The sequence below is a fragment of the Enoplosus armatus genome, chromosome 7 (genome assembly GCF_043641665.1).
Source record: "Enoplosus armatus isolate fEnoArm2 chromosome 7, fEnoArm2.hap1, whole genome shotgun sequence".
NCBI classification, from domain to species: domain Eukaryota; kingdom Metazoa; phylum Chordata; class Actinopteri; order Centrarchiformes; family Enoplosidae; genus Enoplosus; species Enoplosus armatus.
In genome coordinates, this window is record NC_092186.1 from 18360865 (window position 1) to 18386655 (window position 25791).

General features: G+C 41.9%; 1 protein-coding gene across 1 annotated transcript in view; it reads right to left on the minus strand.

Annotated features, from left to right (window-relative positions):
• Window positions 1–362: 362 nt before the first annotated feature.
• The window catches only part of ptprsa (protein tyrosine phosphatase receptor type Sa), a 127451-nt gene continuing 102022 nt past the window's right edge, over window positions 363–25791 (minus strand). The window contains exons 27-38 of the mRNA XM_070908940.1: window positions 25264–25361; window positions 22350–22473; window positions 19467–19642; window positions 17079–17198; window positions 14609–14763; window positions 13456–13741; window positions 9312–9490; window positions 8899–9025; window positions 8640–8765; window positions 4079–4233; window positions 1048–1183; window positions 363–711 (exon numbers count right to left, since the gene is read on the minus strand). Coding sequence (XP_070765041.1) covers window positions 643–711; window positions 1048–1183; window positions 4079–4233; window positions 8640–8765; window positions 8899–9025; window positions 9312–9490; window positions 13456–13741; window positions 14609–14763; window positions 17079–17198; window positions 19467–19642; window positions 22350–22473; window positions 25264–25361 — 1751 coding nt within the window. The 3' untranslated portion in view covers window positions 363–642. The remainder of the gene's footprint in view (window positions 712–1047; window positions 1184–4078; window positions 4234–8639; window positions 8766–8898; window positions 9026–9311; window positions 9491–13455; window positions 13742–14608; window positions 14764–17078; window positions 17199–19466; window positions 19643–22349; window positions 22474–25263; window positions 25362–25791) is intronic.

Here is a 25791-nt window from a genome sequence, read left to right on the forward strand (position 1 = left end):
ATGGTGTTGTTCTCGTGCTTTTTACGTTTCCACTGTTTAGATTTCTTTTTTGTCTGACCAGAGTTTGGGGAAAACCATTTGTATTCACACAGGCAACCACAATTTGGTCATTTCTCTGGATATCATTCACAAAATGTGCTGATAGAAATACTCGAACCCCCTTTTACACCCAGGCATATCAAAAAAAAGTCACCCCGTCTTGGCTACATCCATCTGCCTCTCATTGATTTTTGCTGTTGCCTTCTCCTTCATTATCTGTTGCCTGTCACCGTTGTATCACGAAGATATTTTTGAGAAGAGAAATGTCCACGAATGTTTACAATGTCCTCCACATTGAAACACTTGAGGTAAGGTAAGCAGTCTGACACTTTGATCGATTCCCGCCCCACAGCTTGAGCCACAGCGTCTGGTTCCTCTCCTGATGAGGATTTTCTTTTCTTTTCTTTTCTTAGTCGAATTGGAATTATTCTAAACTGGTTGGTTGGGCGTCGTCTTCTAAAAATCTACAATAGGATCCTGTTTGGCGTGTCTGAATTAGGGATGGTGTTGTCGTCGTCTGCTGTCGTTTAAAATTTCAAAGTTTCTATGGCTCAGGAGACTGTTGAGGGGGGCGGCAGGATTCTGGGGGGAAGAGATGGCTTTTTACGTTGCATAGTGATCAAAGCTTCCTAAATACTCCAGAGCTGCGTGGTAGCAGAATTGGTACTCGTCCTGTCAGGAAGAAACACACACATACACGAAAAAATACATCAGAAATTAATCTCACCAGCAGTTTAAAGAGTTTGCAATGATAATGAGAGATTACCAATTTCTGGCAACTTCTAATTATAACAAATTACAGTACTTACTAGTACATATCATATATCAGATAACTATATTTCAAACACACATTACACACAGAGATTTGGAAAATGGATTGAATTAACTTGTTGCCGGTCTTTTACCATATTTATGGCATTTGACCTCTAAATTACATTAAACTTAAATTAATTTTTCCCCAAAACTAGAAGCAATTTATGTTTTTGCGTGTGTCCTGTGACCTCTGACCTCAGTCTGAACCATGGCTGGCCTCTGTGTCCGGAGCATCTTCACTGTCTGGAAGATATCAACCACACCTTCATAGCGCATTCGCTCCAGGACGATGCTGAGGGTGATGAAGACTCCGGTCCTGCCCACGCCAGCACTAGACACAAATAACGACAAAGTGAATTAATAAGGTCTTGCATTGCACTTGTGTCTTGCATACACACAGTGACTGAATGGTGAATGTTTATTTGTGCTGTTGTGTCTTGAACTGCCTGAGGTCCCTCGTTCCTAACCACTTTGTTACTTTATGACTCGACATCTACATCTCTGCATTAGCTGCAAAATAACAGTCACCTTAATAAGTCAATGCGAAATTTCCTCTAAAATGCATGCTACGTCTACAATGGGATATTTGTTGTAATGCCACACTGGGCAACTTTGCCTGTCTGTAGATCTGACTGCCTGAAAGACTCTAACTAACCCGTTCGAAAACTGTGATAGCAAGAAATCACCTGGCTGGGTAATGCAACAGTGACGATGGCGTGCTTCCACAATCTCGTTAAACACAAAATGAGCCCTCAAGGACACACACACAAATCACGCACACAAACAACCAAAACATTTAGTCTCATTAAGCCCCTCCCATGTGTCGAAAAAGTCAGCCTGCTGCTGCTCTCCAGAAATACAGTCTGAGTCTTAACTCCGATCCTGAAATACTTGAGAGCTGCCTCTCTAAGCTGCTTTGCTGTGAAATGACTTCCACTTCACCAATGGAACAATAATTGATATGACAACAGATTTATTTGGGCTTCTTCCAGCCTCTGATGCTATTTTGTTGAGTGAAGAGTGAAAGCAACGGCTGCTAGCAGACCCTTTTTGTTGGTGTGTGTGTGTATGCTGGGGGACAAAGCAAGACTTAGGACAAAAGGTGGCTTGTATCATTTGACAATAAATTAAACGATATCGAACGCAGTAGTTATTGAGCCTAATCATGCAGAACATGCGACCACCCACTACCAACCCCCACGCTGAAGTATCTCTCAGCCCACCCAAAGCCTCTTCCTGGGAGTCGGTCACAGCTTGTCACATGGACTCTTAAACTCACTCAGAGCTCCTCTCTCTCTCTCTCTCTCTCTCTCTCTCTCTCTCTCCTCTCTCCAGGAAGATCGACTCTTCAAATCTGAAGGCTTGCCGAGCCGCAGCAGACTGAGAGGATTTGGTGTCCCCATTCACAGGAAGTAATCAGGCAATTAATGACAAAAAGCACGTGGGTCTATTAGATAGTGGCTGAGGAGGGGAGAGGAGGAGGAAGAAGAAAGAGGGTGGGAGTGGAAGAAAGGAGAGCCGGGAGAATGGATGGATGGAGAGGAAAAAAGAGAGAGAGAGAGAGAGAGAGGATTAAGAAATAGACAGAAGGATGAGAGACGGGGAAGGCCAGTGACAGAAGACGAAAGAGTAAGAGAAAAGGAAGGCATAAGCTCTCCACTCGGAGATGAAAAGCCTGAAGGAGAAGGGAGGGAGGAAGAGGAGGAGGATGATGATGATGAGGAGCAGGAGGTGGCTGTGGTAGTGACAGAGAAAGAAACCAACCAAAGCTTAACTTTTTTTTTTTTTTTTTTAACAACACTACTCAAGAGAAATTTCTTTCCAAAATGATCTGCCTTTAGACAAAGTGACACCTACTCTTGAAAAATGACTTGATAAAAAGTACAAAATGAACACAAACTATTTAAAAAGGACTGCAGGTAACTCAAGTACCTGATTAACGGCACAAACTTTGAATGATTTACTGCACAGTTCTTTGTTAATCCTTTTATGATGCTACAAAAATCAAGTTCACTGAGACATGTCAAGGATGCCTTAACTATGCATTTGGCAGCTGAATACAACATGGCCATACGACTCCAGTTTATTAGGCTGTGTGCCTTTTCATCCATTACTCCAGTCCCACAATTCCTTCCTTTTGCTTTAAGACAGCTCTCTCCACCTCCAATAAAGGCCTCATAGAATGGAGGAATAACTCAGTCTTACTGGAGCTTCCCCGACACATCTTACAACCCCCTGGGGGCCATTCGATGGCTGGTGACATCATGCTTTTTAACACAGGGGAGGTGATGTTATGTTCGGTGATGTCATGGCGCCTGTGCGATAGAAATGTGGAGAAAAAGTGACACCTACTCTGTTCCAAAAGTAAACCATGTTTATGAGACAGCAAGGAAATGATTCAGTGTGTTAACACCTTTGTTTGTTAACATTCAAAGGAACAGTAGTATCCTTAAAGCTTAAACCATGAAAAACATGTATAATGGATCACATACAGGTAAATGTCTTTCTTAAAGGAACGTCTAGACATTTCTTTTTTTCTTTACTAGTCTTCAGAGAATACAAAAACAGGCCTTTCAAAGATATCCATTGTCCAGCAACAAAAGGTAACAACTCATTCAGATGGATCCCACTCAAGGTCTATCAGTGAATAAGAAGAATTGCAGGTCTGGGTGGTGACCACTACCAAATATCCAGCATGTCAAGTTAATGATGAAGGTTACCTTGGAAGCTACACCTGAGGTGATGAAAAATGCATCACGGAGCTATCATAAAAACCAAAAAGAATGGCTGTATCATTTCATGTGCCTCCTCTTTGCAAATGCCAAGCCGCATCTCAGCCTTATCAATTATGGAGGAGATGGGCTGTGGATGTGCAGAGGTAGTGTACTGCGGTGGCAAAAAGGAGAGGAGGGATCGTATCTGATGATGCTGTTAGAGCTGCACAGCAGGAGGTGCTGCGCAGCAAAACAATAACCACCTTAAGGAGTGATTTAATCTTGTCTTGATACTTAAAGCCTTATACCTCTTTCAAGAAGGAAAGCGTGTCTTTGGACTGCAGTTTGAGACAGAAATCTTGCAGTACCTGGAAACACGGCTTATCACGTCCCTCTTTTCAATTAAACCTTTATTATAATATATAATTTTTAAAGAAAAGTGTATGCATTTTGGATATTTAATGCTGTGCGGTAGAGAAAATATGGTGCAACATGACAGTGAGACCCTTTACCTGCAGTGGACAGAGATTGGTCCATCCTGTCCAAACTGCTCCTTGGTTTTATGCACCTGGCCAATGAAATCAATGAATCCCTCCCCAGATTTGGGCACGCCCTGCTCCGGCCAATCAGTAAACTGGAACTGCCTTACTGTCCTGGACTGGCCATCCTGCAAATACAGAGAAAAGAAAGTGAGGATAGAAGATGGAGATAGTAGATCATGTAGAGGCATAGAGAAGAGAGGCGAGAAGGAGGAAAAGAAGCACAAAACACGCACAAATCTTTGCTATTTTTTTTATTGGGAACCTTGATGCACAGAGTAAGGCATCATTACTGTCAGAGATTGGGGCTCAAATCCCACCCAACCAACCAATACTCTGAATCCTTCTAAGAACATAATGCAAATGAAGCGACACGGTCTATAAGGCAGTAACATCTTACTAATTGTCCCTTTAAAATGAAATAGTATTTGTTGCTTTTTACTCCACAACAGTAATATAGCACAGATGAATAAATGTACAATGACACACACATCTCACCACAGAGGGAGTGTGTCTTCTCCTGTCCCACCCCGCTCCTCTACCTCCAACCCAGTTGTCTCCATTTTCTCCCCTTGTGTTTTGTGTGTGTGTGTGTGTGTGTGTGTGTGTGTGTGTGTATGTGAGGCACGAGTAGGTGCTAGTTAAAGCTAATCAATAGTGTATCAGCCATGACAAGCGTCTTCTCCCAGACACCATGTTGAATAGGATAATCCTGCGATGCGATCGATAGAGTGACCTGATGGATGAGCGGAGCGATGGAGGTAAGACGCAAGAACGGAGGACTAACGGAGCAGAAGGTGGGATTGGACGATGAAAATTGAAAACAAAAACCCGACACACTGACAAGCCTGCAAGACAAAATGTCAATATTAACAATTTAATCTTAGATTGATCCTTGTTTTAGTGGTGCTTCCAAACAAAAACATTTAAATACATTTTCTACAATCAGCACACTAGGACAGGTGATCTGCTTTATTTTGAGAGAGCTGATCATCAAGTCTGATAATGCACAGTCAACACTTGTGTCCTTGATAAGAAGGTTATTTTCAAGTTGTCTTTGAGAGAATACATTTGACAGAGGTATTTTTGCATTTTGAGACGAGCTGTCTGCTTGATGCCACCAGCAGTTAAGATAACTGGGTGTTTTTTCTCCAGTTGTGTCTCACTTCTCTGTGCAACAGTAATTTCTCACACATTCTCTTCCCATTTGTTCACACCGCAAAGGCATAATTTGATCAATACTACGTTTGGCGAGTAAACCGGGATCTATTTGTCCTTTTTTAAAATCCTGCTATTAGATGGTGCATAATTATAGACTATTAAATTAGGTTTAGAGTAATTTTGTATAAATTGTGTAACAGAATCAATGTAATATATTCACCTGATAACAATTGTGAAACAGGTAAAATGAATTATGTTGCCCCGATAGCAAATGATCTGCTACTTGTTTGAGTAGCTTGATAATGATAAAGAAATCACATTTATGCAAAGAGCTGGTGAATTGGTAAATAGACAGAAAGGTAACAATCAATGTGTATGTAATTGGCTACAACCTTGAGATAGCCAGAAGGTATGCTGTGTGTAACGGGCTACTACAAGCAGCTGTCCACATTGACTCTAATGCTAGACAGGTCAAAAAAACACGTAACAAAGGACTGCATACACTTATGGTGAGATTACATGCCTCTGATCAAAGCATACTGCTAAAAATGTGGATTATAGCAGTTACTTTTATCTTCTGAAGGAGATGCTTTGTCAAGTAACCATCAAGCAAATTGAGGTTCTCTTCTATTCTAAAAGAATTAATCACTCAACTGAGGATTACTAACTGCCCACACAGGCTACGGGATAATAATAGCTAATAGTTCATTTTCTCTGGTTTCAAGGTATCATCCAGCCCAGCAAGCACTTACACAATGGATGGGATAAAAATAGCATCATGTCAGGATGGTGTAAGCAGAAAACACTACAAAAAAATGGATTTTGTCATTTCATTTGGCAGTGACAGTAGAAAAGGTTACAACAATGACTAAATGACCTTGTAAAACTAACAATGGATTTCCCTAAGAGCTTTTTTCATCTGTTGCTCTGTGTCAAAACTGACATCATATTGAGTTAATAGTAAAATGTGAAAATATGTTGATGGAAACAAGTACCTTAGGCTCTATAATCAACATGGGTGTTGCTGCGCTACATTTTTATTCATTCTGATTTTTGCCATGAGCTAACCATCCCCCTCTACAGCTAGTATGCTAAATGAAGATAATGACTGAAGGCTGAATGTACAACATATGAAGCTATTCTATATAAAAGGATATACATAATCTGCTCTGAATGTGAAGTCCTGTTGTCCTGTGTGCCAGTGTGCACTGTGTTGCTATCTTAGCTGTTGCTATCTTTCTGCACCGATGCCGCCAAGATGTATTCTCAGATATTTATTATACTTGACAAATACAGTGATTTGGATTCTAATAAGTTAAGCTCCGTGTACCGACTCTCTTTGTACGACGTCTCATGTCCCTTTCCCTGTTTTATGACGCATTGCATGTTTTCTTTCTTTCGTTGCCTTTGTTTTTCATCTCGAAAACATTTTGCCTCAGCAGGAGGATTAAAAGTGAAAGAGGGGCAAAGACAACAACACAATAAACCAAGCACGCCGAAGAAAGAGAGGAGAGGAAAAAAAAAGGGAGGAAAATTTAACACACAACCTGAGGGCCCACGTGGCGTGTCAAATTGTGTGATTAAATACGTGACTGGCTCGCTAGATGTGAGTGTTGAGGCGTTGAGTCTATGCTATTACTGTGCAGAGGCATGCGACGTGCACGCGAACACACACACACACACACACACACACACACACACACACACACACACACACACACACTCTCTTAGTTACACGTATACAAACATATAAACATGTACATCTACATAATCTATGGAATGTGGGGTTAAACCCAGTTTACATACACTCTCTCATGCATACACTATCAGTAACATGGGGTTAAAAACTACAAATCTACACACACAGCTGCACATGCAATACTTATTAACAACTTCTTAACAACTCCTTATACTGAATCTGTACTTGCATCTTCTCTCTCTCTGCGTTTTGTTTCCGTAACTCTGCTTAGCGTTCACGGAAGGTTAAAATATACATTCTGTAAAATCTTGTGTGTTGCCTTGTGCGTTCAAAAATAAAAAATACAAAAAATAATAACAAAGGTGTGTGTGTGTGTGTGTGTGTATGCATGGGTGTGTACATTTGTGCTGAGAATAGCAAATCAGCATGGAGATAAGTATGTGGCAGAAAGTGAGCCTGTGTACACATTTGTGTGTGTGTGTGTGTGTGTGTGTTTGGGCCTGTTAAGAGGGGCATTTTGCACACTGCACAGGGTTAGGTATAAAGAAAAAAGTGTGTGTGTGTGTGTGTGTGTGTGTGGCGATGGCATACCAGCTTAAACAGCATTTATATCTGATTTCCACACTGTGGATAGTGTGTCTGCTTGTGTTTAAGTGTATGTGTGTATATGTGTGTATGTATGTGGTGAGATATAATGTATTCATTTCTTTAATACCAACAGGATGACTGCTAACTAGCTGCCACACCGCCTGGGAAATCACTGGATATGTCAGCCTGTTTGGCAAAGAGAGGGAGCAGTTTTATTTCTGCGCCACGGTTCTGCTGCTGCTTCAAACTGTCCGGCCTAATTGGACCAAAAAAAAGAAATCCTGAGGTAAAAGATAACTATAGTAGTGTAGAGTAGGTCATAAACAGTTCAGGGCAAGAAAAGTCACTTTGGTTGTGAACTCTCATTAATATTTGAATCTTGTTGCATGTGGAAACTCATCTAACTATGGAGGGAAATTATAATATCAAAGCCATTTTTGGGACTTTTGAGGAAGAAAAAGATTTACTTGTGATGTTTCTGTGTTTATGTGACCTACTTTCCTTAACCTGCTTAATCTGCTACATTTCCCACACTTCAGTGCAGGGTGGGTCTCCAGTGCAATTGGGGAAATTACTGTGTAATTTGGTACTGCATTGCATTCTGGTCTTTCAGGGCAACTGAGAAAGTGGTGTCTCTGAATATTGCATGATTACTCACAAACAATATACTGGTCCTGTATTGCTATTGAATGTCAGTATGAAATGGAGAATTCGTTAAGTGCCGCTTGCTCTTTGAATCTGAGAGACTGGTATTGAAAGCTTCATATTTACTACTGATGTTTAAGATTGCTAACAACAATCTAATACAAACTTACTTTTAGTTGTGATGGGAAATATTATAAGTTGAAATCATGGTGTCAAGTGCTTGACTGGATATATCTACACCACCAAACAACAGAAGTTACCCAGCAATACATTGTTTTCATCTCATTGCCATGTGCTCTCCCAAACTTTCTGAACAAAATGCTGTACTTGCTATTTACTACTTGTTAAAAACTGTTAATGATTATGTTGGTCTTAATTTGTTGCTTGTTCCCACCTTGTAACATACTCAATCCACATCCAAAACTCCCAAGCATGTCTTACCCTGGCATCTGTGACCTTGAACTCTCGGAGGATGTACTGGGGCATGTTGTACTCTGCCATGGGATCAACCACAAAGTACTGGTACCTGGCAGAGCGCTCTGCTGGCCAGTACTGGTGACACTTTTCCTGTTTGAGCAAAAGGTGAGACAAATTTATATTTAGACAATTCATTTTTTCATTTTATTCTCCTTTGACTCTTTGAAACCTTCCATCAATAAAGGCTAAGAAATAACATAAATCGAATGTGTTTATGTCCTACCCGTCCCATCTCTCTCAGTTTGGTCAACATGACTACAATAGTAGAGTTGTTCTCCCAGAGCATTCTCCAGAAGTCTTCTGTAGTCTCTGCCAGAGGGCCCTGCGTTGCAATGTAGGCCTTCTGTTGTCTGCACACAGTAAAACCACATTAAAACCATTTACGTTTGGCTGGTAATATTAATCAGTATCATTTTAGAGTAAAATGACGGAGTGATTGCTTTTAACGAGTACCTTGGGGATCGCAAAGACAAAAAAGCAATGTATATAAATTTGCTGTTTAAATTTTAAAGTGAAGTTTAACCTCTCAGAGAACTAAACAAAGATGTTTCGGGGCAATAGAAAAAAACAGTTATGGCATCACTGCACGCACGCCTCCTGCTGGCATGTTTCCCACCATCTCGCCCCTCTTCCTACCTGTATCCATCAATGAAGCTTGAATTGATGTAGTCAGATCCTTCCAGGCCTCTGATTGGCTGCAGGCAGACACGTGTGGTCTCGTAGGGCATGATGTTGACCAGCCGATTCTTGAACTTGTTGCAGGGAAGGTTGGCACTGATGAAGCGCGACGTGTGGGCTTTGGAGTTGGCCAAACGCTGGAGAGGAAAGATGGAGGAATGGAGGGAAGAAATGCACAGAAAGAGAGTGAGTTAAAATATACAGAAGGAAAACATTTTACACATCGAGTGTGGAATGAAAGGTGTGGAGGAGGAAGAAGATGAGAAGAAGACGAAAAGAAAGTACAGTGGTGAGGGGAAGAGGGAATGAATTGGCGGAAGCCATGGTAGTTACAAAAAGAAAAGAAGAAGCATGAAAACAGAAGAGAGAGGAAGGAAGAGCAGGAAGGGATGATAAAAGGAGGAGAGACAAGGAGGGAGGGGCGGACAGGTGCGAGACAGATCAAGAAAGGAGTATATCAATGACAGAAAGTAATAAAGCAAGCCCAATCTAATCTGTTTTACCGATGATGGCACAGCTTCAAAGAGACATTGTTTTTCAAGAATACATTTATTGGAGAGCAATTCAAAAACTTTATCCCCTTTTGCAACTTGTGGGGTCCTGCAGGGTCAGATGCAACGGTGGAAAATATGCCACACACCCAGACTAACAAGCCTCTGGATCAAGTCTGTACGAAACAGAAAACTCGTCTAAAAGTGGGTCACCAGTGCCTTTGATAATGGCAGTGTGGTGTGTGTGCATAAAACATAGACTCAAACAAGAAGGTTCAGAAAGACAAACACACACACACACGCACACACACACACTGCATAATGATCAAAATGAAAAGCTCTTCTGCTACATCATCATTGTGATAGGGACCTCAGTGGGAGTTTGTGGTTCAGCAAGTCTTGTGATCGCTTCCTCTTGGCTTCAATGTCTCAACAAAGCATCTGTGTGTGTGTGTGTGTGGTTGTGTTCTTGCTTGCTAGTTAGTGTTTGCCTGCAAATGTGAGACACCCTAATCAGATTTTTAGGGCCTCTTTCAAACAGAGAAAAGCTTGGCACACTGAAGACACTAGCAGCATCGCAAAAGGGAGGAGAGAGAGATGAGTTGCAACTGACCCCACTAAAAAGTAGGCGGGAATGCAGATTTATTTCCCGGACTCCTTGTCTCTCAATGGTTGTTGAATGACAAAGTGTTTCTCTTTGAATCTCAGTGTGAACAAGGCTTTACGTACCATTTCTCTCTTTTTCCCATTAGAGTGTCCTATCTTTCTCTCTAATTCCCTTATAGCCACCAGTATCTCTGCGTCAGTGGCCACTTGGAGTTCGTCCAGCCCTTCTCCTCCTCCCTTGCTACTGTCCTGCCTTTGATCTGTGTTTCACAAAAGGCACCTGGAATGGCTTGAGGTGGCCTGGCAGCGCTAAAGAGGCCCTCGGCTACACCACCAAACGCCGCAGAGGGTGCAGGGAGCGGAGCCAAACCTGGCATCCTGTCAGCCAACAGGGCAGAGAAGCACCTAGGGTACCTCTGGTCACGGTTGCCAGTTCCTTTGCCATTTATAGTGCAGTGTATCTTTTCACTTGGAAGGTAAGAGCTGATGTACTTTAAGCATGTTTCACAACAACAGGGATAATCATATTATGTTATATGTCAGAAAATGGGGCTTACAAAATTGTGATTATCCTAATCCTAACCTGCCCTAGCCAAACCCTAATAAACAATTAAACAATAAATGTTTAATAAAACAGTCACCCCAGTAAACTGTATTAATTATGCTTATGATGTGGCTACAATGCCACACAATGCATTGAGAATTTCTTGTAAACTGTCACCATCATTTTCATTTAAAACCAAAGACCATTTTTGTCTCCTTGTTTGTATTTGAATCCCAATTAAAACTCTGCTGCTGCTGAATTCCAAATCATTCCTTCGCTATTTAATTTCAAATGGATCCCAGTAGCCCAGTAGCTCTTTGTTTTTTGGTTCGTGTTGTGATTTGTGTACTGTATGTTGCTGAATACTTCTCTTTTAAGTGGGTTATGTGCACAAACGTCTTCTGCGCATAAATCTTTCCCTGAACATGCTTGTTATTCATGCACATGCCAGAAAGCACTAGTCTAACAACTTCACGACAAGTCCCTCTTCTCGCTTCATTTCCCCTGCTGAACTCCTGTGAATCCCACCAGCTTAACTCTGTACGACGCTGTTTCCCACCTGAGAATGACAATACCCTCCCATCCGCCCCGAAAGTGCGGCATTCTGTCGAATCACTTCCTTAGTGCCAAGTTAGCATACAGTCGTCCCTTTGTTCATTAGCCAAACGTTCCTCCCTCCACTTGCCCTGCCATCCACCTCCATTTGTCATCATCAAGTATTAATTACTTAGCTCCCCCACCCCTCTTCACACACACCTCTCTTCTCTATCCTGACTGTAGTGTGGACGTTATTAATCCCCGTTTGACTCCTGACGCCAGCTCAGCATTATCCCTGTTACAGATGGCGATGGAGATTCCATCACCGTTGTGCGCCAGTGAGTTAAAAAAAAGGTCGAAACACACCAGCACTATTATTGTATCTTGGCAGGGGGGCCGCGTTGGTGAATGACGATGGGAAGATGATGGATGATTTGAGAGTGAGCGTGTGCGCAATTCAAGGTCAGCAGTTACTGACTGGAGCGTTGAAGCTGAGGTGAGTTTATAAGTTGATGATTGTTAAGATCTTTAATGGAGATCTATGTAAACACTGTGCCTCGCTGTCTATCCTCACCTACTGCTTCGTCATGAATTTCTCCAGGAAAGCAGACACTCTCTCTTTCTGGAAAGCTAAACTCAATTCTGTGCTGCTTTCAGCTAAAATCCTTTGTCTTGTGCCTACTAGATTAAACACAATGTCTTTGCTTAAGCATATTATTCCAAATCCTCCAAAATGAACATTGTGGCCAAACAGCGAAAGGCTTCAATATTTCCATTTTCTAGCTTTGCAACAAATACAATAATAATTCAAATAGTGTGTATCCAAGTGATTCAAATATTGAAGTGCGGCTCAAGAAAGTAAAGGAGAGTGACTGTCCATCTGAGATCCTATTACTGGGACAGCAGGTTCAGTATAAACTGACACTGAAAAGCTGCCATGTAAATAAGCCTGCTTTAATCTACATTCTACTTACCTGGGGCTGACAGGTATTACATCTTCAAGAGAAGTGTCGTCATCTCAGACTCTTTAAGCTTACTGTGTTATACACATTGTTCATTCTATTTCCATTATGTCTGTGTGAGCAACAAGCTGCCTCTTGTCTAACTCCTAACTCCAGGATTTGCTGTAAACTGCATCTTCACTTGACTGAAATGTTCTCGCAGTTTCCCCAATCAGCTACCGTAATCATCCATTTTATGTCTTCCCCTGTCTCCTCATTTAGTTTCACAGTTTCTTGCCAGAAAGTTGGCACAGTTGCTGGTCAAGAACCACTACATGTTTTGTTCAAATATCAAAATGCACAGAAATGATATGATCACAAAAAGCTGTTATTGCAACCAAGAATTAAGCACACCACAAATAATGATTAAGAGAATATATGAAAGGCAAAGAAATTGGACTTGCATCCAAAATAACATCCGGGAAGATAAAGCTGGCAGCGAGCCTCATTTAAAAGGCTTAGAGTTTCTTAAGAAAAGGTGACAGAACTCACAAAACTTAGTGTTTATGTCTTCGTTATTTAGTTATGATGAAGTCCAAAGAGTGGTAAGTTAATACAGACGCTGATCTAACATGTCTGCTGTCTCTGATGTCATTTGCACGTTGTTTGTAACCGTCTTGGCTTCAGGTCAGCTCAATCTGCCAGGTGAGTTTTTGAGATGAGATTTGTAATTATATTTGGTGCCTGTATTTGTAAAAACTCACCTAAATGGGGTCACCTGAGGAAAACTACAGGCAGTCTGTCCTATAATTTACATGTCAGGCCTCAGTAGTAGTTACAGTTATTCTGAAACATTTTGTCATACACAATCATGGTTTATTAGTGAAACACATAAAGTGCATAAAACCCTGCAATTTCACTTGTGGCAATGTACTTAAAAAATGGCCACCATGTTATTAGGGAAATTGCTCCATGTCCTGTACCTTGAACTCTAGCTCCATGCCAGTGACGTGCTCGCCACTCTCCACCTGGGCCAGCTTCTGGATGTAGGAATAGAGGCTCCGGGCAGCCACTTCAGTGTTGCCGCAGGCCACTGCCTCCAGCAGTGCATCGTGAATGAAGCTGTACTGGTCTTCTGTCTGCACCATGTAGTTCCGCTGCGAGCGCATCAGCGTCACGTGGCCGTAAATGTCGACCGTCTTCTCGTGCTTGATACGCTCAAGCATGGCATCGATGACGATGAAGCAACCTGTCCGGCCGACGCCCGCACTGTAGGAGGAGGGAAAGGAATGAGGAGAAAAAGGTTGGTTAATAGAAATTAATTACTCCCTTGCTCTTCTTTCTAGGATCTTATCTCCTGTGGTGGCTTGGTGCTTGTCACATTTGTGTTTTAGGAATTTAACTGTATTTATAGTTATTCTCCTAAAATATCAAAATATGAGGCACTTTTGTATTTCCAGTAGGAGAGGAGAACAGAGAGATATAGAACAGATAGAGAGGGAATACAGAAACAACTAAAAATGACAGATAGAACAACAAGAGGACTGTGATGGAGACTGAGTGAAGCAAGCTGTCAAATTTCCGTTTTATTGTTTAGTGCTTTGGACTCACTGAAGTCTTCTTATCTTGACAAAAAGGAAGGTTTCAATTTGAATAAGCCATTTGAGAAAGATCACTTGTAAAAGGAGGAAGGGCTAAGGAGCAAAAAGGGAGAAGCAAGAAAGATGGGAAGGGATTACTGTGAGGCTTTTCACAGAGAGGGAAAAAAAGAGACAGAGGTGGGGAGAATAAAAGCACAGAGGGTTGCCTTAAAAAGAAAGATGATGTGACCAATGGAGAAAAGAAAAGATGGTAAGAAAGAGAGCATGTGTTTGTATAATGTGTGTTATGTAATGAATAATAGCAGTTACAGAGGAGCTCTGCCATACTGTTTGCTCTTGGGCACACACCTCTTCCCTGTGTAGGGTTAGGCTACATTTTTGCTCTATGGTCGCACCAGAGTGGCATCAAGCTAACCACAAGGACACATAAAACTGTCCCCCACATTCCAGTTGCATAATAGTTTAAAAACAGAGCGCTTTGGACCTCAGAAAAGACTATTTTAAACAACCCTAACAATAAAACGTTGCTACTGACCTGCAGTGGGCGATGATGGGTCCGGCGTCAGGCGGGTTGCAGGTCTTCACCCTACGGAGGAAGGCCAGGAAGGGGGTGGGGTACTCTGGTACGCCATGGTCAGGCCACGCTGTGAACTGGAACTGACGAACCTCCCGCTTCTCACTAGAGCCATTCTGGAAAGAACAGAGAGGTGGGTTGGACACGGTAGTGGAGTGTTTGGAGTGACTTGTGTCATAACAAAAATAAACCAAAATGGAGTGTGTGCTGCTTTGGCAACATGGCCGGTGTAGACATGGTGCGCTGTTCAAGGCATTTCATAGATTATTGTATAATGATTGTTTTAATCAGCGTTATAAGTATAACCACTTGCCATCAACCCACCATTCTCATGTGTAGACAGGCAGGTGTCTTGGTTTGCACAAGTTACCCTCCACTGTGTTGGTTTGAGCAACTGATTCACATTCAAACTATCAAGCTTGACAGGGTTGTGTGGTAGGATTAAAAGAAATTGTGCATTTAGCAATATTTTGATTAAATATCATGTTTGGATCATTCATACTGATATTATATTCCCACTGTGAAAAAGTTCATAACCTATAGGAATGAAAGCAAAAACTACCACCTTTGTATATCTACCTTTAAAGGGGGTGAGTGATTCAGACTTAAAATAGATGTTTGGTGCAGTATCGCTTAAGAGGGTGTCATTTTCCTCTGGGAAACACATTCACACATATAGAGCTTATCAGATGGACTCATCATAATATAACGATCATTTCTATACCGAACAGTACAGATATACGTGCTCTCACGTTGCATCAACACAACATCTGCAGACACATGCAGCAAACACCCACATTACACAGCCGTCTGTCAGCTCCCGCCTCAAACTCAACTCTCGACGCATCAAAGATACGAGCTGAGATCCAGAGGAAGATTTTTGAAAAGGATAAGAAGAGGGGAAAAAAAATCTGTCTTGCATCTTTCTATCCTCCTCTCCTCTCAGAAGATCCTCTAATGGAGTTACTGTTTGCATTTCAATGCAATGCTTCTGCTTCTGACAGAGAGAATTTTTTCCTTGCTGAATAAATGAATAAATGAGTGTGGTAATTAAAAGTAAACTGACCTAAATCTTATTTTCCTTCTTTTTTTTGGACATTCCTTGTTTCTGCAGTTGAGTCAAGCTGCATGGATGTGATCAGTGTTGGCTGCTGGTTTTCTTTAAATGTAAATTTTTTTTTGTTAAGGATTTATCAGTAGACACAATTCTGCATCACTGCAGGACACACATACATATGGATAGGTACCACGGTGGCTGCTTTGTAGAGGCACTGTGTGTGTATGATAGTGTGCCTTCTGCCAGCTTCTGCTATCTTATACTTCACACAGATCCAACAACATAACGAGATATAAAGTGAAAACAGCTCCGTGAGAAATCACAGCAATGGCTGGAAGGAAAGGATGGACAGAAAAAGAATCACATTGGTAGGTTTGATGGAGGCTGAGAGTGGCAGTATGTAAATGGCCCTGAATGTCAACCAGCAAGCTTTAAAGTACCGTGGCTGCTGATATCTTGCTATCTTTGCCATCACTGGTGCTCATTTTTCCACTGACACTCTAGCTAAAAAGTCAGCTGTGACTTAAGTGTAGTGCTATTTGGCTAAGAGGAAAATTCTGAAAATGTCTAATCCTTCCAATGGCAGGTTCTCCGCTATATGTCTTCTCACATGACCATGAGGTGTGTGACACTGTGAGTGAGAGTGAGTGGGCATGTTGATGTGCTGGTGTTTCTTTTTCTTTCTGTGTCTATGTGTGAGTGTCTGTATCTAAATGCACTTTAATGTGTGTTATTCATGTCTGCAGGTGTGGCATCATATTGATGCACATGTGTAAAGGTATATATTTGGGTTTTGTTGGGGGTGTTTGTGTGCGACCTGCACTATGTGTTTGTGTATGAGTGTGCATGTGAGCTTGCATGTACAAATGCTTCATCTTAAGATTTCTTTCATTTGCGTGGAGACTCTCTATCTGCCTGTGTGCTTCATTGTCTAAATTTGTGTGTGTGTGTGTGTGTGTGCGTGTGCGCATGCAAGCATGAAAGCAGTCTGCCAATTATGTATATTGAGTTTCTCTTCTGCTCACTTTACCTAAGTGCTACAATTTGGCAGATGCACATAAACAGATGATCTATTGAGGAGAGAGCGAGCTGAACAAGGTAAAAGGGGGTGGACTGGTAGGACAATGCGGACGAAGGGTTATATATGTATAGACCTTTATATTGAATGGAAAAACAGCACATGGTTTATGCCTGTGTAAACACTGTGTCTATATTTTAACAAGTTCTATCCCTCTGTTTACTGGATAGACATTGAATGAGGACATTGTTATTAATTGTTATCCAACCTCATAAGAAATATAATGGCTATATTTTATTTGTGTACATTCTGTATGTGTGTGTTTGTATGTGTGTGGGAGAGAGAAATCATCCTACCTTGTGCAAGGAGAAAGTGCGGACACAGAAAGTGGCCAATTCTATGGTGTCCAACAGGGTCACTTGGGTCATCCCATAGGTTTCTGTGCCACGACTGGGCCAGTACTGGTCACACTTAATCTGGAAGTGAGAGAGAGACAGATAGAGGTATTAGTTGCAATATCTATGTCCCATTTTATTAAATGGTGTCTCCACTTATGAATAAGATCATGCACATGTACAGAACAGTTCAAATCATGTTCGCTCTCACATGGATACATGCACTCACGCACCACTCCTAAAGCAAACCCTCTTGTGGATTAAAACACCAGGCAGTGTTGACAGAAACACCAGGGTAGCTTCTCTCTATTTCAAATCTGAGAAACAACACCATGCAGACTGAACAGATGTGACCAGGCGGTGACAGCAACTTCGCTCGTATAGCTTAACTTCACCCACCAACACAAATCCTGCCTGCATCCTTCCCTAAATCTGATAACAAAAATGTTATCCCCGTAATGCAAAACATCAGCGTGCAGGACTGTGAAATTTACGGAACATAATCACAATCAATTCTTAAATCAATATCTGTCAAAATAAAAGCCTGATGAAGTGTTATCATTTCAGATTCTCACATAAAATACCTCCTACTCTTCTAAATGTTTTAGTGCGAATAAAATGCCAGTTTAAAAAAACAAAAAACAAATCCTGGACAGATATCTCATTTTGACTCAGAGTTTTTTGGGCTGTTTTCTGTCCAGTGGTTCTACAGGAAATCTGTAAAACGCAACACCTGCTTCCCCCCGGCCGTCCCCTGTCAGCCCACTTAATAAAGATTCATTCAATATGGGGTGTGACGCGCCAGTGGACATCAGATGAGAGGTGACAGCTAGTGAGGGAGACACGCTGCTCTCCAGCTTTCTCTCCCATTTCCTGCTCGAACTGACACTCAAGTTCTTCCGCCCGCTAATCCTGATCACGTTTGACAGGAGTGGAACGTGCATGTCAGTATGGAGGATAGGTAAACAATTGAAAAGGGATGGAGGGAGGGAAAATGAGGGGAGACACCTGGGGTGAGTGAGCCTGATGTTGACACAGGTTTCAGCTGACAGGATGAAACATTGCGGTTGGCTTTTTGACATTTAGACAAGTGCATTCCTTGATAGCAAAGAATAATACAATCTTCTTAGATCCATCCTGAGGTGGACCCTCAGGATGGATCATACAATTTCATACAATTTGCCTTAATTGTATATCTTTTTTTGTAGCCCTCACCTGTATTTTCAGCTCATAATTCAGAAAAATGGGTCATACGACAAGCGCTTTGTTTACATAACGACTAGCTGTCACCGTGGGCAAACAGAACTCATATCCAACTGTCAAACACTCAAAAGACTTCCTTGACAGAGCCAACGTGCTTTCTACTGATTCACTATGATCACAGAAACAGCTGCCAATTTTTCTCATACATTTTCCGTTTTTAAGCTGATAGTTTGTGGTTATAAATTGCTGCTGTTGCATTCTTACTATGAAACCTTCTCAGCTCTTTGCTAGAGTTAGTTGGCTAACAGAAAAGTGTGAACATCATAGGCACAACTCAAAAAAAGTTGGACTGTTGGTAACTATAGAAAGTGCTTCTTTCCCTCTCAAGGACACCAGGCTGAGCACATATACACTTCCTGCACACTTTCTGGCCATTTTCCATGTATATAAATGTATAAAACTAGTGTGATCACATCCTGGCATCTCATTCCTCCCTTGTGGAAAGCCACTGTGTCCTCCATGCACTTTTTTCTCTAAGTTCCACTATCAACAGATGGTTGTGGAAGGCACTGGTCACAGGTACTGCAAAATCTCCATGGCAATCTGTTACTTAAAATGTAATTTTAGCTTCCTGCACTGTGCACACTGAATGCTAAAACTTGCTAAGCTCTCACCACTGTAGGGAACATGCAACAGCTTGTTGTTTCCAGTGAAAATAAGAGAGAAAACTGAGCCAAGTCTGTGAGGGTACTCCCAGAGGATGTGCAGCCTAACTTAGATGTGCATAGATAGGCCATCTTTGAGTTAACTTGGTTTTATCACCCTCCCCTGCTGCTTTCACCACCCCATTCAAATTTCTACACTTCTATGAAAGCAATCCATCTCAAGAAAATGAAGTCTGATTACCTCCCAGTGACATTCAGGTGTGCAACTGGGAAATTACTGTAAAGCTGTGCCATTTCCAGCAGCTGGTTCTTGTTCTTGGTCTTGTGAACAAGTGATTTGATTTTGAGCTTTATTTAAAAAAAAAAAAAAAAAAACTAATTTAAAAAGGGGTTTGTGAGGTCACTGGAGGGGAGCTTTAAAAAGAAACCTGCCAAAAACAGTGTCCAGCATCAGTCAAAAAAATGGGTTGAGTGGACTTACCCGTGACTTCTCCTCTAGCCTGGTCATCATGACTACAGTGGCGGCTCTCTGTTCCCACACCATCCTCCAGAAGTCCCCGAACGTCTCTGGTAATGGACCCTGGGTGGCGATGTAAGCATTCTGCTTCCTGTAGCCATCAATGTAGTTGGCGTTGATATAGTCGCTACCTGTGATGCCTAGATACAGACGCCAGCAAAAAAATATTAAGAGATGGAACATTGTACTTTTGACAGCTTTTTCTCTTTTAATCAATTTTCTCCCTTAAATCTATCTGACTTTCTCATTATTTTACTTTACTTGTTATTTGCACCCTTTTGTTTTGAGCCATCTGCCTCGATAATTCCCAGTTTTCACACACACTGACCCTGTTTCCCAATCAATGAAGGTGTAAAGATTCTAGACTGGAAAAAAGAAAACAAGTAAATTACTTACGTAATGAGTTCTCACACCTCTTATTGTTGAAACAAGTGAAAATTGGCTGAGATCAGTGGAAATTTGGGAATTGTCCAGAGAGAAGTGGCAGTGTCTTAAGATTTGGCCGATCACGTCAGCTTTTGGGACTTCAAATATTCAAGGTATTGTTCTTGCCTAATAGATCATGTTTTGATAACAGTATTTTAGGACATAATACAAGTTTAAATGAGATGTTAAAACCTCAGGAGACCTCAGTTGTTGTTCCATTTGAACGGATTCAAATGCAGCAACTCTTTCACTGTCACAGCGTCCTGTACTGCTCTTTTATCATTTTCTTTTCCTACGCCTGTGGTTCTGCCTAGGTTTCTGTAGCAGCCTACATCTGATTTACCACCACCACAGATGGAGTGTGCTTGAAGATGGAGGAGAGCGAGGAGTAAATCAGCCACTCAGCCACCACAGCCGGGAGGTAGATCCAGCTACCATCCCTCTCAGCCCGCTACCATGCTCTGTTGCACACCGGTCCCACTAAATCTAGCCGTAAGGAAACCCTCCACATGGCTGGGTAGACGAATGTGTACTGGCAACATTTTAATGCAAGGATGGTGTATATAGCACTTGTAAGCCCTATCGCAAAATCCTGCTTCCACTGACTGCATGTAACTATCAAAGTATTCTGTGACATCTTTTAATGTGTCTGCAGAAGTAACAGCACACTTCAAAGCTCAAAATGTAGCTCACTGCAAGGCTTCATCAGGACTGCTCATGATACCAAGTTGTGTAACTAATAAGCCACAAGCCTCTAGTCTCATCATGTGTGGTACAAAACCATCATCATGCTCGGATCTGAGAAATCAGGGTGTGGTGGTGGTGTGGATTGAAAAAGTCCATCTCAAGAAGCACCTCAAGGAATAACTCCAGGCAAGATTTAAGCCAATATGTCATAAATGTAAGCAAGATAAGAAGAGAACATCTGACAGTGATAAGACAGAACGTTACCCATCTTCATTTACCCAACTTCTACAATAATCCTGTCATTTGAAAAGAGACTCCAGTGTGGCGGAATCTGTGTTGGAGAGTCACGTCTCTTTGACTGACGTCTCATCACTCAAGCGACAAACAATAAAACACTCGACTGGGCTAATTTAAGAGAGGAGACACAGTGAGGACAACAACCAGGGTGGAGAGGAAGAATAACATAAAGAAAGAAGGGAAGAGAGAGAGAGAGAGAGAGAGAGAGAGAGAGAGAGAGAACAAAGATTAAAAGTCAAGAAAGAAAAAAGAATGAACAAAAGACTGGAAAAAAGGATGAAAAAGAAAGGAAAAGAAAGGCAAATGTCATTAAAACGGATACCACGTCGCACAATCTGACTGTGGTGTCTTGGCTTTAGTCATAGCTAAGTGAACAGAGAATGGCAGCGTGCATGAATTGTTCTACTGCTGCGACTAATGGCAAAATCACTGCAGTGTAAAATAGAAATTTCAGACTTGATTAATTTATGTATTTATGGACGAGGCATTTTTTCCCTGGGATAATTTTGTTATGCATGTTGTCGCACCCTCAAATTGGCCTGACTATTGCGAGATGTCGAAAACCTAGTCGGAGCAGTTAGCTCACACAAAAGGAGAGTACTGTGGAGTAGGGAGTTTGGCACTACTGTGAGGAGTCGGGAGCTCTTCTGGTGATGCAACGCCAGAACAATGTCAGCGGTGAAGGGTGACTACCTCCGACAATGTCCACTGAGATTTAGGAGTCAGAGGAAGAGTTTTTCTGGCTCAGAGATTCTCAGTACTGTGTCTGTGGGCAGTTAGAGGGAAGTCATGAGAGCGGGGCAGATCTGATGAGACAAATGGGACGGTGAAAACACTGGCTAAATCCTGGGTCGCCGAGTGTGAGATCTGACTGAGTGCTGGGCCCAGAGATGAGCTGAAACAAGTCCTTGCCTAACCCCCCCCCCCCAAATAATATGATTCCATAAACTGCTTAGCTGCTAAGGACAAAGTTGAGCTGAAACAAGTCCTCCGTTTAGCCTCCAACAAAATACAGTATTGTTCTATAAATTCACTGATTATTCACATACTACAAATTATTTCTTTGTATTTCACTTCATGCTACTGCCTTCAAGCCCAATTTATTCCTTCTTTTTGTTTTTGCATTTCTCAATTTTTTTCTGATTAAGTACAAATTCTACTATAATACTACAATTTTATGCTACTTTATTCTACAGTACAGTTTAACACAATATTTCATGTTGTTCATTGTATTTAATGGCTTCTCTTATGATCTGCTATGCACTGTTCTAATTTAGTCTTGACTGTCTAGTCCCATCTGTACTACTGTATATCCACTACAAATTCCTAATTACTTAAACTGACTGTAATTATGAAGATTTCCCAAATGATCTGCAATGAGCTGATCTCATCTCTGAGGTGGTGTTGGTGCAGCGTGTGAGGATGGGTGAGCCTTACCCTCGATGGGAGCCAAGATGACGCGGGAGTGGTCGTAGGCGATGACGTTGGCGTAACGATTTTTGGGCTTGTTCACCTCCAGGTTGGAGTGTTCCCAGGTGAACTGCTGGCCTGGATCGATAGACTGACGGAGGGCAGAGACAGGCAGAACATGCATACACAAAGAAGAAATCAGAAGGGCCTTGAGAGGAGCTGAGCAACAACAATACAACCTGAGTGTTATCACAGGAAGAAGAGAGGGAGGGGGAGAGGGAAAGAGATGGAGAGGGGTGATTTCCCCAAAGGAAAAAAGAACATGGTATCATGACAATCTGCTCATTGCCTGCTTTAAATACTTACAGCAGCTGCACACAGTAGTTTATCAAGATCATTAATGTAGAGGGTGCATAATGACAAATAACAATATTGATGAAGGCGGTGGCGGCTCGTGGAGCGAGGCCCTATACTCGGGGGAAAGACAAATTCAGCCGTCTTTTTAAAATACGAGAATTCCAGATAAATATTCTGTTCCCTTGTCAGGATAATTAAGTATTCCATTACGATTCGTTGTTTGCTTATAGGCGTCTGGCGCTCTGTTGGTGTGGGGACGGAGGCTTGAAGGATATTTGCAGTTAGGGCTTCAGCATGTAGGGTGCCGGGCTGGAGAGAGACTGAGGCTGAATGAAGTCCAACTGGAAACCTGATCTAACAATGTCCATGCAATCATTACAGCAATCAGAGCTTCTCTCCCTTGTTTTAGCCTCTTTCCATCTCTTTTTTTCCTTTCTTTCTACCCTCTCATCTTTATCCCTCTTTCTTTGTCCCTGTTTTCTTTATCTGCATCACTCCATCTTCAAAGTCTTCCACTTTTTTGTTCGGATTTCTTTCTCTCTTTATCTCTTTCTACATCTCCCGTCTCCTCTCTGATGTTTACACTCCCTCTCTAGCAGTCGCCCTTCTGCTATTTTCCCCGTACTTTCTAGATTACCTTAAGGCTGACTATGTGTGTGTATCTGTGTGTGTGCGTATAAAGATTGGGGTCACTTCCCTGAAACATCGCTCCATTTAAAAAATTGAAAACCACATCTGTGTAGTCCAAACTTCAATATTGTTTTTCAGAAATTACATTTAGGAAGCATGTATGGCAAAAATCCAGTACTGGTGGAATAACTACTTGCAGAAATGATTTAAAAACTGATTGAATAATAATTACTCAAATTCTGCAATAACACACTCCAGGACTTTCCAGGACATGGCTGCTAAGTGCCTGACAGTAGAGAGGAACTCTATGGCTTCAGTATCGTCAGGTAAAACTGCGGCTGCCTTTTCATTTCCAGTTGTACGTCCGATCATCTCCTCTTCATCTCTGCTCTCCAGCTGAGATGCCCTGCTCTCTCTCCCCCCTCACTGAATCCTCATCATTAACCCAGCCTCCCCACCTCATCTCTCTCTCCTTTCTCCTCTCTCCCCTCCATTTTCTCCTCCCTCACATCCCGCCTAGCTAAAAACCAATCAGTCAAAGCCCCGTAGAGCTGCGCTTGGCAAGCCAGGGCGCCCGGACGAGCAGCCATTCATCAAGAAAATAACAAAATTAAAATTACACTTCTCTATTTAATTTGGTCATTTATTTTTCCTGGGGGGTGGCTGTGTGAAGGGGCAGGGGGACAGAGAGAGAGAGGGTGAAAGAGACAGAGCGGGAGAAGAGACGAGCGGGCGGTTTAATGCTCTCTCAAAGCCAAGTAATTAGAAGTTGTAGTTGCAGCAAAGCGTCAACTCTGGCATCACGTCCCTCGTCTCTCTTCCCCTCCGAATGGAACGAGCTCGTCCATTTGGTACACAGCCCGGATGTGGATTTATGAATAATAGATACCAAAGAAATACTGGATCGCTATGAGAAGTCATTATCCACCAACATTCACCGGCAGGCATGATGACAGCAATCTATGCTGGTACCTGCTTCCTATGTTAGGCTGGCGTGCAGCGAGGCGACAGGCACGGTGATTTAGGGATGGCGAGGAGGGGATATTGCTTGTATGCAAACGAGAGCTGATTCAGCACTCCTGATTTCTAATCAACTCTGGTGTCATTTATAACCGCCACGGTCTCAGAGCTCAGACAGCTCAGTTACCCCCTCTTCACACACACACACACACACACACACACACACACACACACACACACACACACACACTATGTTAAAGCCTGACCGCTCGTGTGCTTTTCCCCCAAAAGACATTAATGAAGTTCTGTGTACACCAGACTATATCTTTATTTTGGAAGAAAGAACATCTTTACTTAAGTTCATTGGTGTGTGTGATGAATTTTAAAACACTTATCCTGTTATTGAGCCATTACTTTTATTCTTAGGTAAATGTTATAAATATAAGATCTGGTCTTCAATTTAGGTAAACTCAACAAGTGTTTCTATTTTCCTCAGTTGAAGGCAGTTACCCAATGTCGTAAGTAAGCAGGCCCATTTTGGATGTCACAAAAGAACATGTTTCGTTTTGCAGCAGAAATATTCAACCTCTTTCTTTTTTTTACCCATGTTTCCTGATGTACAACTGGATGCATTACAGAAGACTGATTCTTTTATTTAGCCAAGAATTGGAGGAAATTGCATTTGGGAGTTCAAGAGTTGCAACAAGCTGCCAAGGGAAATTTTATATAATTGAAAATGACAATTGTGTCGTTTTTGCCATGTTGAGGCTGCAAATATATCTGAGGAAATAAGCAGCTAAAAACAACTGGTATTTCATAAATTGCTGAAGCTACAGCATTGTCAACAAGCAGGAAAAGAAGACTTAAAAAAAGAGAAACAGCCATTTTCCTGGAGGAAAGAAGGGACTCTTGTGTCCCTTTCCAATGAAAACACAATCAGACAGAAATCAATTCTCAGAAGAAACTTTTACCTTTGAACCTTCAGCCCACTCACCTCATATTCCTGGGAAAGCTTGAGGTTGTCGTTGGCCTTGAGAAGCTCCGTGTGTTCGGCCAGCTCTGAGATAGGGATGGGAGGATGATTCATCATACCTGCTTGCCAAAACATTGAGAGAGAAATTCCACACAGGGGAAGAGAGAGCAGAAACTTCATGAGTACAGTAGATTGGACACAAGTTAAAAACTTAAATATCACACAACACGCTATTTATGGGTGAGGATTTGTTGGCTACAAAACAATGGAAGTTGGGTTTTAGTGGTGAGGAAGCTTGTGCAGAACATGGTGAATGTCACACACAGCAAAAATGTATTGACTGGTGATGTTATGGGCACTTGATTGGACCAGGCCAGAGCTCAACCACAGCTAGGTTTGTCGAGCAGGGCTGATTGATTATTTGCCAAAGAAGCTGGTAGCATGGTAGCGTTGGACCAATAGGACCAATGTTGCCAGAAAAAAACCCAGACCAATTATGTCTCAAACATTCGGGGGCGTCTATAATTTTGAATAGCTTGGGAAATGAGT